The sequence below is a fragment of the Festucalex cinctus genome, chromosome 19 (assembly GCF_051991245.1).
Source record: "Festucalex cinctus isolate MCC-2025b chromosome 19, RoL_Fcin_1.0, whole genome shotgun sequence".
Classification (NCBI taxonomy): domain Eukaryota; kingdom Metazoa; phylum Chordata; class Actinopteri; order Syngnathiformes; family Syngnathidae; genus Festucalex; species Festucalex cinctus.
Window position 1 is genome coordinate 3,839,695 of NC_135429.1, and position 12,818 is coordinate 3,852,512.

At 42.0% G+C, this 12,818-nt stretch overlaps 1 protein-coding gene across 2 annotated transcripts in view; it reads left to right on the forward strand.

The window, feature by feature from the left end:
* The window catches only part of atp9b (ATPase phospholipid transporting 9B), a 29,717-nt gene that overhangs the window by 11,374 nt on the left and 5,525 nt on the right, over positions 1–12,818 (forward strand). For both annotated transcript variants that reach the window (XM_077506798.1, XM_077506799.1), the window contains exons 9-21: positions 146–226; positions 1,783–1,858; positions 3,202–3,278; positions 6,472–6,632; positions 6,704–6,846; positions 7,608–7,720; positions 8,027–8,260; positions 9,836–9,997; positions 10,782–10,874; positions 11,372–11,455; positions 11,528–11,698; positions 11,782–11,880; positions 12,311–12,545. In XM_077506798.1, coding sequence (XP_077362924.1) covers positions 146–226; positions 1,783–1,858; positions 3,202–3,278; positions 6,472–6,632; positions 6,704–6,846; positions 7,608–7,720; positions 8,027–8,260; positions 9,836–9,997; positions 10,782–10,874; positions 11,372–11,455; positions 11,528–11,698; positions 11,782–11,880; positions 12,311–12,545 — 1,729 coding nt within the window. The remainder of the gene's footprint in view (positions 1–145; positions 227–1,782; positions 1,859–3,201; positions 3,279–6,471; positions 6,633–6,703; positions 6,847–7,607; positions 7,721–8,026; positions 8,261–9,835; positions 9,998–10,781; positions 10,875–11,371; positions 11,456–11,527; positions 11,699–11,781; positions 11,881–12,310; positions 12,546–12,818) is intronic.

The window sequence follows — 12,818 nt, forward strand, 5'->3', positions numbered from 1 at the left end:
TTCATCTAAATTTTGATATCATATGCAAATTGGAAAATTTAAAGCAGGTATACAAGCCAGATGGGCAAAATTGTGTTGATTATTGGGTTTATTTTCATGATGCTTTATTTATTTATTTTTTGTGTTTATGTCCGTTCTTCCTCAGGATCTCTTCTCCATCAACGCCTTCGTCTATGCCCAGAAGCCCCAGCTGGACATCCACAGTTTTGAGGGCAACTTCACACGGGTACGCTTGTTTTATTTCTTTTCCTGTCGAAATAAATCCTCAACAGATAGTTGACAAAGTGGTAACAATGGGCGTCTTGTCTTCACACCCGTCTTACGTCACATGCACTTGCAGGTCCTGCCGCTAGCTAGCGAGCTCCCATCTATCCTGTCTTGCTTGCTTGTTGCGCAGGTTTTTTTTTTTTTTTTTTTTTTTTTTATTAATAGCAGATTAGCACAGCCCCCACAGAGAGGAGAGTCGCACTACAAAGGCCGGCTTTGTGGTCTGTCTTCACTCTTGGCCACACACCAGGCTTAGTGAGCGAGCACTTCCTCCACTCATTCATCCTCTACGGCCTTCCTTTGCATATCGTGTGCTTTGAGTCAGAGCAGGATGGGGAAGAGGCGGCGGTATGAGGGGGGGAAGAAAAAAAAATTGTGTTCCCACAGATTCGCAGCAAATGAACTTACCTATTTATGAAGGCTCCTTTTTTTTTTTTTTTTTCGCCCTCATCCTAGACTTTATGGAGACGCGGCGAGGCGATGACAATGTCAGAGCGGTCAAGCGTTGGGCCGCCCGCCATTTATTTTTCATGCACTTCTTCACCACTTTGTGACGATTGACAGGATGTGGCTGCTTGGGTGTCATAATTATTATATCAGGCCCGACATTGGAGATGTAACCGGAGCTTGCACTCACCACTCCGGACCAAACCATTTGGCTTTATTTAAGAGAGAGGCGGTGAAACGAGAGCCACGCACGCGTACACACATGCGCACTCACAAGCTAACTCACAAGGGGCCTTATTTATCTGTGAAATCTCACCGACGTGACCTTGCTGTGCTTGTTTTTTTTTTTTGTGAAAGGATGCCTGTACAGTATTGATAAAAAAAATTTAAAAAAAAGAGCTACGGTTTGGCTGCTTGCGGAAATGAAGTCTTATCGCAATGGAAACAACCTGTTCACCTGTGGTCCTTAAAGTGGAATTTGTCACACATTTTTACATATTATTATAGCAAATTCAAGTCATAAATTTGGTGGTAGTTTCCCATTGAAATTAATGAAAATACATTTAACCCATTCCAGCCTCTCAAAAACAGCTGACAATGGCCCAATGTTGTAAAAGAACGTAAAGAATTAAACCGTTTTTGCCAAATTTTTGCTTCAATTAATGGACTTTGTGCTGCTCCTTCTGCTGTGTGTTGCTTGTCCACTTGGGGGCAGTATTTCTACAAACTTAGACACCTATGAAGAAGAGTTTCACAACCGAGTCGGTGAGCTGCAGTAATATGTGCTTGTTTAAAGTATACAACTCAACAAAATTCACAAGTTGGGTCACTTGTATCTCAAAGTGTTACTTTGTTTTTCTTCAAAGTATGTCTTTTATATTACTGAAACATCATAGTCAGATCTTGTGGAAACAGTTTGATTCTGTTGTCAAAATCTTTAAAGGATGGATTTGAGAGCCTTAACCTTTCCAAACAAGCTCTCTGAGATCCCAATACGTTACATCCATATGGTGACTATGTGATGTGACTTTGATTTGTCCTGTCTCAATCCCCCCCCCCCCCAAATAGGAGGACGCTGATCACCAAGTCCACGAGAGCTTGAGTATCGAAAACACGCTGTGGGCCAGCACGGTCGTCGCCTCGGGTGAGCAAGTTTCCTCCATCCCCAGCTGAAGTCCCTGGTGTCAGTTGAGAGCGTTTGCGACTCCCTCGCTCGCCATTGATTTGTGGTGACCTCCCCTCTAACCACACTAGCTCCCACCACTCTGCAATGCCCTGACCTTGACCAGAAGAACAAACACTGAGGCCTTAACTTACTGAGTGAGCCCTTGCGTCATTATTGTTGACACAAAAAAGCTTCTCCGTGGGCAGCTTGAGATGTGACGACGTATGGTTGTCTGTTACTGTGCCGTATCAATATTTTTCACTTTGGTACGGCACTTTTTTTTTCATTTTAGTTCATTTAGTTTTTGTTTCGATTTCAGTTTTCTTTTTTAAATTTACTGAGTTTTAATCAGTTTTCAGGGTGGTTTTATTTTATTTTATTTTTGAAATGTGTATTACTTGTGCGCAATATTTAAAAAAACACCATGGGAGCGACGTCATCTGAAGGTGCTTTTCTATTGGCTGCTGCGAGATGATGTCATTTCTGTTCGACACACTTTCAAATTTATTCGGTTAATATTAAAATAAATATAAAAATCTCGTTTTAAATCATCCCCAAAGGCTCATGCATTAAATTAATTACCAAAAACTAAAACGGACATTTTTGCTATAATTATAGTTAGTTTTCATTAGTTTTGTAAACATAAAATGTAGTTTGTTAGTTTTTGTTTCATTTTTATTTTATTTCGTTAACAAAATTGTTTCTTGAATTTTAGTTTTAGTTTTTTTTGTTAGTTTTAGTCAACTAAAATAACCTTGATCAATGCGCAAACTTCCATATTGTGACGTCTGTTGTCATTTGATGACAAATTAGGACCAAATTTGTGTAAATGTCACTTTTCTTTGTAAGAATAGAATAAGACGTACGTGCAATATATTGGGATTAGTGTGACAAAAATATGGTGCAATTGTTTTTCCCATGGTTTAGTGCAAAAGAAAAAATCATTTTGAGAGCAATTTATCACCTCTTAAAAAAAACATTTTGTTTTCATTCCAGCCTTTTTTGTTCCTGCCTTAAATTCCTGCTGCCTCATTTAATATTAATGACCCTTTAGTCCGTTGTTATAAGGCCACCGTAATGAATTGGCGAGTGAAGATGGCGGCGTATCGATTTGGGTTTTATGAGTTCCCGACACGCCGTTTGTGTCAGTGCGCCCACCGTATTAAATGCCTGACTTGAGTGACAACGAAACACGACGACGCTTCTCGGCGGCCTTATTGCATTTCCTCCCGTGCAGTTCATCTTACTAAGATGTGTGCGTGCTCTTGGTGGGGGCGGCAGTAAACTAATGAGCAGCATTACTCGTCTTGTTTGTTTGGCAGGCACTGTGATCGGGGTGGTGATCTACACCGGCAAGGAGACCCGCAGTGTACTCAACACGTCTGATGCCAAAAACAAGGTGAAGAAATGGCTTTTGATGGCAAAATGATTTATTTACAGATAACTTAGAAATTTAGAATAGAATTGCCCAAGAGATTACACCAAATCACAGAATAATTGTCTTTTTTTTTTTTTTTTGGTAACCTTGACTTTCTTGATAAAGCTTCTCTCGTCAATGGGGAAAAGGTCAGCACCGTTGGCTAATTACCCAAAAGGGAAATTAACTAAGGGGAGGATTTAAATGACTTTTTTTTTTTTTTTTTTCTGGCAAGGAGTTAATCCGGCTCAATCCCCCATCGAGTGTTTTGTTCCCAGAGATTGATGAAAATGATTCCGAGAGTCGGCTGACTGAGGCTTCGGCAGTCGTGTTTATGATTTTAGCACTCAGTGTCGTATCTGCAGCTGTGGGATGCTGGATTTACACTGCGTGGTTAGTGACATAATTTTGCTTCCATAGTGGCTAAAAATCTGATATGTATCGGATATCTGCTGTTGTGATTGCAACGTAAATGCACAGATTGCATAACAACTTAACGTTCCAGAAATACATGCACCAGTATACTGTGGATATGAAAAGTCTACACACCCCTGTTCAAATGCCACAAATTTTTTCCACCTTTAACCTGTACAACTCAATTCGGGGAAAATAAGCGATAAGAAGTAAATAAATGGACTAATATTGTATCAAAAGTGTGCACCCCTCATAACTATTGATGTGGCTGTGTTCAGAATGAATCAATCACATTCAAACTCCTTTTAAATGGAAGTCAGCACACAACTACCACCAATTTAAAGTTCCTTTTTAACCCCAACTGAAGTTCTTCTGTTCTAGTATGCTTTTTTTTTTTTTCCTGTCATTGTATGGCCATTAATAAATAAGAAAAATAATTGCCAACGCCGACCAGCATCACCTCAACCCTGATGTTTTGTGGAAGCTGGCTCCCGTCTGAGAGAAAGTCAATATATCAAGGGAATGATGTCACAAGTGCCGATACGGCGAGCGGAGATTGCGGGGCGTAAAAGTCGATAAAGTCGCGCGACGGCAATGTTTTTGGCCTCAAATAATGGAGGCGGGACAATGATCTGCCTGACAGGACGCCAGATGAGGATCTTTGTGTGTGTGATCGTCGGACGTGGCCTCTCGGAACATTGTTGGAGTGGAAAAAAAAAAAAAAAAAAGTAACTGGGGCAAGCCAGGAAACAATGTCAGTTAATTCCGGGAATGCATCTCAAGCTAAAAGCAATATGCGGTATTTTGACCAAATGGACAGTTCGAGTCAAATACAGCAGTTGTCACATGATGCACTAAAGATAAAACAATGTACAGAGGTAGTAAAAGTGCTCACACTTGGAGTATGATAAATAGATATGTGTGGGGGAAAAAAGTGCAAGTACTGAATCGACTCCTTTAAGTAGAATTAAAAAAAATAATAATACTGCGGTTATAATATTGTTGAAGTAATACGTTGGCAGAAGAACGGTAAAAGAATTAAAGTACAGACACCTGTGTTGAAATGTAGGGACTAAAAATAAAAATCATTTATACTTTTGTTTCTTACAATCACAAATGACTAAAAATAAATGGGGACAAAACCAAGACTTGAGGAGCACCGATTTCACATGCACGTTTACCCGCAAAGGCCCGACAAATCATTCCTCTTTATAGCATGCGGCCGGCTGAAGTGAAATATGTTCTTTCATTCACTGATCACATCTTTAAGGTTGAAGTAATTGAGCGCTTTCCCTCCCACCCCGAAACCCGCCTTGACTGGCTGCATAATGACTTCATCCGATCCCCGGCCAGGCCGGGACAACGTAGAGCGGCCATTGTTCTGCCTAAAGGGGATCCTTTTTGCTTTTCAGCTGTGCGCGCCGTCTTAATTTTTCTTCATTTTAATCCCACCGTGCCGCCCCAACCCGCCTCCCCCTTTTCTATTTTTCTCAATAGCTCAAGCATGAACCTTGTAGCTGGGGCTCCCGCCCACCCTGCGTTGGGGCTACTGGGAGTTTGAGCATCCACTGATAAATCAGTCTCACTGCTCTCCCCGGCCGGGCCGGTCCTCGGGGGGAAATGCGCTTGGTGGGGGTCCAGTAGCAGTGGAGGAATTCTCCTTCTCCTCCCTCTCTGCCCGCTTCCTATTCATCGCAGCTCCTTGAGCGCATGGAAATGTTATGTTGGTGTTTTTTGCATCACATGAAAGCCCTCTGTGTACACTGCCAGAAATGGGTCGGGCGGCTTCTTTATTTGACATCTTTTTCCCACATGCTCCATTGGCTGTGAGACGCACTTGAAAAATAAAAGACAACTTTGACCCCGCCACTCCTCATTCCCCCCCTTTTTTTTGTCCCTTTTCTCCCCAGAGCCATCTCAATATGGGAACTCCTTTGACCCTTGATCGTATTCGAAGGGGACAATGTAGTTTGTTAAAAGAAAAAAAAAAAATGCCACCAATAAACCTCATTTGTCGTACATGCGATTTACATGATAAAAGCCAGCAGCTAAGGTCTTTCATTGGTTGTCTTTTAGGAATAAAACTTTTTAATATTTTTTTATATGACGACTTCCTTAATTTTGATATCTAAATCAAGTTGCGATGTGAAAAATGCGATGTGCAATATAATACAAATGACAATCCATATTGTCGCTGTCTTTTTGTTGGTTTAATTTTTTTTGTGTTTCCTGAAAAATCAGAAAAAAATATTAGGCGATTATTTTAAGAAGGCGCCGATATTTTGGATGAAAATCGTTGCACATTATATGTAACGTGCAATGCAAAAACAGGTCAACATATTACGAGACATAATGAGCCAGGCAAGATTATTATAATGATGTTTTTGGTGGAATTTCCTGAGTTTGTGTTTGTCTGCGGGTGGCACGGTGGGTTAGCACGTCTGCCTCCCAGTACTGAGGACTCGGGTTCGAGTCCAGGCTCCGGCCTTCCTGGGTGGAGTTTGCATCTTCTCCCTGTGCCTGCACCACCCGTGACCCTTGGGAGGAGTAAGCGGTTCAGAAAATGGAGGGATGTGTTTGTCTGACTTTGTGTTTTTTCATTTTCTTGTGGGGCAGTTAGGATCTCTATAAAGTCCGCCTAGCAGCAATTGAAGAATAGTCATTTATTTACCTTGCAGGCTTTTATTTCCAATTGCAAAAAAATAACCATCTCATAATTGCTGCCAGTCCAGTCATTTTTTTTTAAATTTTCTTTTTGCAGGTGGGCCTACTGGACCTGGAACTGAACCGGCTCACCAAGGCCCTGTTCTTGGCCCAATTGGTTCTGGCCATCGTCATGGAAGCGCTGCACGGCTTCGTGGGCCTGTGGTTCCGCAACCTGTTCCGCTTTGTTGTGCTCTTCTCCTACATCATCCCCATAAGGTACCTGAGAGAAGCGCGCTCATGTTCTTGAAAATGGTTACATTAGCTGCTTTGTTGACCTCCTGGCGTAGCCTGCGAGTGAATCTGGACATGGGCAAGGCGGCCTACGGCTGGATGATCATGAAAGACGAGAACATCCCCGGCACGGTGGTGAGGACCAGCACCATCCCGGAAGAACTGGGACGGCTGGTCTACCTGCTGACGGACAAAACAGGCAAGACTCTTAGCGGGTGTCAGGGTGATAAATTTACGGGGCCCTCTTTGTCTCGACCCGCTGAACATGGATCTGGTTTTAGTGCGTGTTTATCCAGGTTGATGGTTAATAGAATGAGGAGTAATCAATCAGCAGGCACCAGTGGCACATTCTGGCAGCAACATCCATTAAAACGACACCATCGTCCTCGTTTTTGCCATAGGTACATTTTACTCGGTTTGGGTGTGTTAATTAGAGAGGACACGCTGTCTGGATTGGCAATAAGATTAGGGCCGGATGTGGGTCGTGTCATCTATTGTGAGCACTTTATTTCTTTTCCTCTCCTGCTGCAGGTGGAAAATGTCCCAATACTTTTGTTCATATACAGAGTTCCCTCGTTTATCGCGGGTTCATCTTTCGTGGCCCCCGCTGTTTCGCGGATTTTATCAGCTTGCTTTTTGGTTTGTTTACGTTCATGGCTTTTGCACGGCCATATCTCTCGAAACCTACGTCCGACCGGGGACATACGGGCATCCGCGGGTTCGTCTCGACGAAACCTTTCCAACGGTGTCTGTCTCATCGCTCCACGACATTGCATTCCGTTGATAAAGAATATATACTGTGCTTTATAACAAGTAAAAAAAACAAATACTTTTTATGGAAATAAATGAAAAAAAACATGATTTGTTTTTGGAACGTAACACCCATGATAAATGAGGAAACACTGTAATGTCAAAGTGGAACACTAAGTGTATTTATCAAACTATCAATTTGATTCGCAGGCACTTTGACACAAAACGAGATGATCTTCAAGCGGCTGCACCTGGGAACCGTGTCCTACGGTACCGACACTATGGATGAGATCCAAAGCCATATCATCCAGTCATATGCTCAGGTCAGCCCTGTGAGGTTGTATTTTCATGTTATCCAAATAAAAAGTCAAAATCTTATAATAATAGTTTCCATTTTAGAAAAAAAATGTATTCTTATGACAACAGTATTTTTACTTTTTACTATTCTTTGCCATTGACGGCTATAGACGTCAAAGATCCATTTGAACTGGGCTGACAGTGAATGATTTTCACATTTTATTGTTGATATTTAGACTATTTGTGTTTGATTTATTAAAAAAAAAAAAAAAAAGATTTTCTTATTTGTATCATGTCAGCAAGTCCAAAGGATCCCTGTCATTTCCTGTTAGGCCCCCTCCGGCAGCAGCGCCGGCGACTCTGCCACGGCGTCGCAGAAATCCCAGACCCCGGGCCCCAAAATCCGCAAGAGCGTCAGCAGCCGCATCCACGAGGCGGTGAAGGCCATTGCCCTGTGCCACAACGTCACGCCCGTCTACGAGTCGAGTAGCGATTCCGAGACGCCGGAGGCCGACCAGGACTTCAGCGACGACAACCGCACCTACCAGGCCTCCAGTCCTGACGAGGTGACTTTGTTAATGTCTTTCCAATGATCTAAAAAACGCCAGTTTGTCTGTTTACAAGCACACAGGCAGAGATTGTGAGCCCCCGGAGGAGGTTAAGCTATTTAAAAGTCTCTGGGCCCTTCTGAGAATTTATGATCTGAAACAAAAAACAATCCCTGATGTCATCCTGGAGTGCGGTCTGATTTGTGCTGGTTTATGTTTGTTGTTTGGGTTCACATGAACGTGTTCATCGTAGATATATCCAATGAGGGAGCCCTTTCAAAATCAAACGTAGCCACTTATAATCTACGGAAGAAGCTAAAGAATGTATTTACAAAAAAATGGTGTTGACAAATAAATTGATAAATTGGATGAATTGCCCAGATGTTAGCGCTAAATCACCAATGTTAGCAATCAGGAAGTAGTTCAAAGTAAAGTTAAATCTTCCACCATTTCCTCTTGTCTCAGATGATGTATATATTTATTTACATCCCCTCACCCACTAACACCGCACCCCAAATTCACTTGACTCGCTCGGATTGATCAATATTTAATTTACTCTACGAGGTGACAAGAGACCCCCCCCCTTCTTTCCCTTCTTCCTTTGTTTTTATTCTGTGACGCCTTTTGTTGTGATTTTATGTGTTTCCCGCCCACAACGGTCATTGAACGCTGCATCGCCTCGTCATGATCCAAATGGTGTCCGGGACTTGAACAGTTATAAAACAAACATACTTATTTGTATTAATCACAATTAAAAGTTCTGCATAACTAAAATATTTTCATAGCAATTTTTTTATTATTATTATTATTCTTAAAAAAAAAAAAAATCTACTTTATCTTTTAGGGGTTCACCTGTTATGTTCAACTGACACTAACATTAGGTGTCCTTGGAAAAATGTTCCTCAATCCAAAAGATTTGCTAACTTGATTAAATTGGATTAGATGCAAAGTGTAGAGCTAAATTAGTTTGAATAACTTTTAGGGTGTGTAGTGTGAGGATGCATGTGTGGATACACTGGATAATGGTTCACATGTGTTGAGTTTAAAAAAAAAAAAAAAAAAAAATCCAGCTCAAAGGGTGTGGGGAGTTCCTGGGTCTGTGTGTGTGTTGCGAGGGGAAGGATGGATGACTGGGTATTAACAGGAAGTCCCAATTTGTAGGTCAGAGTATAATAACAACCTTTGAGTGAGCAAAATTGAAAATGAAGCCATTGAGAGTTGTCGTGTGCAGCTGAACGCTCTCTCGCTCGCTCGAGGGGTTTGAGGGGGCTCGCAGTTCCTGTTGAGGGGAGATAGAGGATGGGGTGGGGGCTAGGGGGGACAGGAAGGCGCTTATCTGGTGCTCAGTGAGATACGATGGACATCCCATCATGCTCTGATGTCTCAGCACGGAGTGCTTTTATTTTACTGATGTGATTCAAACGTAACTAAGCGCAACCAAAACGTTACAAAAAAATTGTTACATAAACTACTACTTTTTGAGGCTAACAAAAACCGCAGGACAAAGAGTTGGCTCACTATTTGGCCATCTTTCGGTCAGTCTCACAGCAGTTTTATGAAGTCTTAAAAAAAGTTTCAACAAACAAACCACAGGTGGCGCTGGTGCAGTGGACGGAGAGCGTGGGCCTCACCCTGGTCAACCGAGACCTGGCCTCCCTGCAGCTCAAGACCCCCGCCGGGCAGATCCTGTCCTTCAACATCCTTCAGATCTTCCCCTTCACCTCGGAGAGCAAGCGCATGGGCATCATCGTCAGGGTCAGACATTTGTTTTCATTACCATACACGGAATCGGTGAAGGTGGTATTGGACCTTTTATGGCTGTCATATCATCGCATACGTTTTTGGGATGTCTGCATTCAGCGTCATCCCAAAAACATAAAAATGTAAAAGATGACAAAAATGGACATGGGTTTTTCACATAGCAGCAACAATATACTATTTTGCAACAATCTAAATAACACCTCCTTATACTATAATCCTGTTCAATTGCTAATTTTATTATCCTGTCATTGGTTGCAGAAATAGATTTGCATGCAAATTTATCTTCGTGGCTGACTGTCTTTCTTGCTATTAATTTTTAACAAAACAGGAACGGGCCTATGTTACTATTTTTTATTTTTATTTATTTTTTATTCTTTGCAAAAATTACACCACCACATGGGTACTGAGCATTAGTTCTGATTTGTGAAACCATATTTAATTGACCATATTTGGACATATCAGATTTCTGCCGAACAGCAATAAAATGTGGGCCTAAAATATTTTTGATAGAATTATGAATATTTTATATAATTACATTTTGCACATATGTATTTATATATTTTGTGTTTTTTTTTTAAATATATTTTTTTAAATGTACACGATGATAAAAAATTTGCATAAATGATTTTATTTTTTAAAGGAATTATTTTGCATTAAATAAAAGTAAAATAAGCAAATGTTGGTTTTATTTGCTTGGTAGTGGTTTCCCCTCTTTTATTAACCCAATTAGTTGAAGGTTGACTAAAAGTATTTTTTTTTTTTTCCATTTGCCATCCAGGAGGAGTCAACAGGCGACATCACATTCTACATGAAGGGTGCCGACGTGGCCATGGCGAGCATCGTCCAGTACAACGACTGGCTGGAAGAGGAGGTAGCCATTCCTAGAAAGATCTCAGACCCAATGAATGTGTGAAAACGGCCTAAATGGCACATCAAATTTGTAGCTGTTATTTCCTCCCCGTCGTCGATAACCTCCAATCAGGACGCTCATCGAGAGATCAACGGGCCGCGTCAGCGCCTGGTCGAAGGTCTATGTTCATCATAATCATATTGGCATTATTGAGTCGTTTACCACCGGGGGCGGCTTTTGATTTAATTAGTGACCCAGATAGTGAGTAATCACAGTATGTCATATTCTCAAACAACAGTTGCTAACGATGCCCAGTCGGGCGTGCTCGTCAATAACCAATTAATGCCTCATATCAAAAAATGAAGCCGCATCCGTCTCCTTTTGTTTTATTGTGTCCTCTGTGTTGTACCGGCGGCCATTTTATGGCGCGTTGGGAACAATAGTGCTAATCACCTTTACAATATGTTTGATTACTTTAGTCTGAAATCAAACGTTCAACATTGTTTGTTACTTGTCAGTGTGGCAACATGGCCAGAGAAGGCCTGAGAACGTTGGTGGTGGCCAAGAAGTCGCTGTCTGAGGAGCAATATCAGGACTTTGAGGTTCAAGTCTCCTGTTGTTCATTGCACTTTTCCATCGATTCGTAAGCTGACTTCTGCCGACTTCTCCCGCAGAGCCGCTACAACCAGGCCAAGCTGAGCATCCACGACCGGACCCTTAAAGTGGCGGCGGTGGTGGAGAGCCTGGAGCGGGAAATGGAGCTGCTCTGTCTGACCGGCGTGGAGGACCAGCTGCAGGCCGACGTCAGGCCCACGCTGGAGCTGCTCAGGAACGCTGGCATCAAGGTCAAGTCAAATTCATCAATGTTGGACAATTGAAATGGAATGAGAAGTAGAATTTTCTTTTTTTTGGTTGTTTGTTTGTTTAGATCTGGATGTTGACGGGAGACAAGCTGGAAACGGCCACATGCATCGCTAAAAGCTCTCATTTGGTCTCCAGAAATCAGGAGATTCACGTTTTCCGACCGGTACGTCCTTTAAAATGGTCCACATCCTCTGATTTCAGCATCTCAACAGTAGTTGTTAACTGATTTCTGTAGTCCTTCATGAAACAAGTCTGATTATCTTATGTGTTTCATCAAAGTAAAACATGTGTAAACATCTGTTTTTACTTAGAAAACTATGACGGAACCGGTAACAGTTGAATATCACCCCCCCCCCCCCCCCGCCCCCCATTTTTTTTATTATTATTTTTTTATCACTATACGAATACGAAGTACGAAATGAACACCAATCACTGCTTAATAAACAATTATCAGGGGTGAAAATGCTTTTGTAATACACTTTAATGCAAAATTAAAATGAATCTGATTCGATTCTAGAACTATTTGATGGTGACAGCACTCGCGTTTGGCAAAGGAATGTCGTATACATGCGGTTGTGCTTGTGGATGTTGAGGTGAGCAACCGAGGGGAGGCCCACCTGGAGCTCAACGCCTTCCACAGGAAGCACGACTGCGCCCTGGTGATCTCGGGCGACTCCCTGGAGTTGTGCCTGCGCTACTACGAGCACGAGTTTGTGGAGTTGGCGTGCCAGTGTCCCGCCGTGGTGTGCTGCCGCTGCTCGCCAACGCAGAAGGCCCAGATTGTCACGCTGCTCCAGCAGCACACCGCCAACAGGACCTGCGCCATAGGCGAGTCGAAGCTTATTTTTAGGGGTGTCAGGCGATTCAAATTTCTAATCGTAATTCATTGCGTGAATGCAAGTTACCTCGCAATTAGTTGCAAATTGTATCAGTTCTAAAATGCGCAATAACATTTTTTTTAATACTCTTAACATAAGTGGAAAAATGTTAAACTAGCAACTGACGTGTTGTGCTGCGTCTTTTAGTCTTCGATACAGTAATTTCGTAATAATTCATAAAATTGATTTAAAATTAAAACGATGTAGGTACACAGTAAAAAAA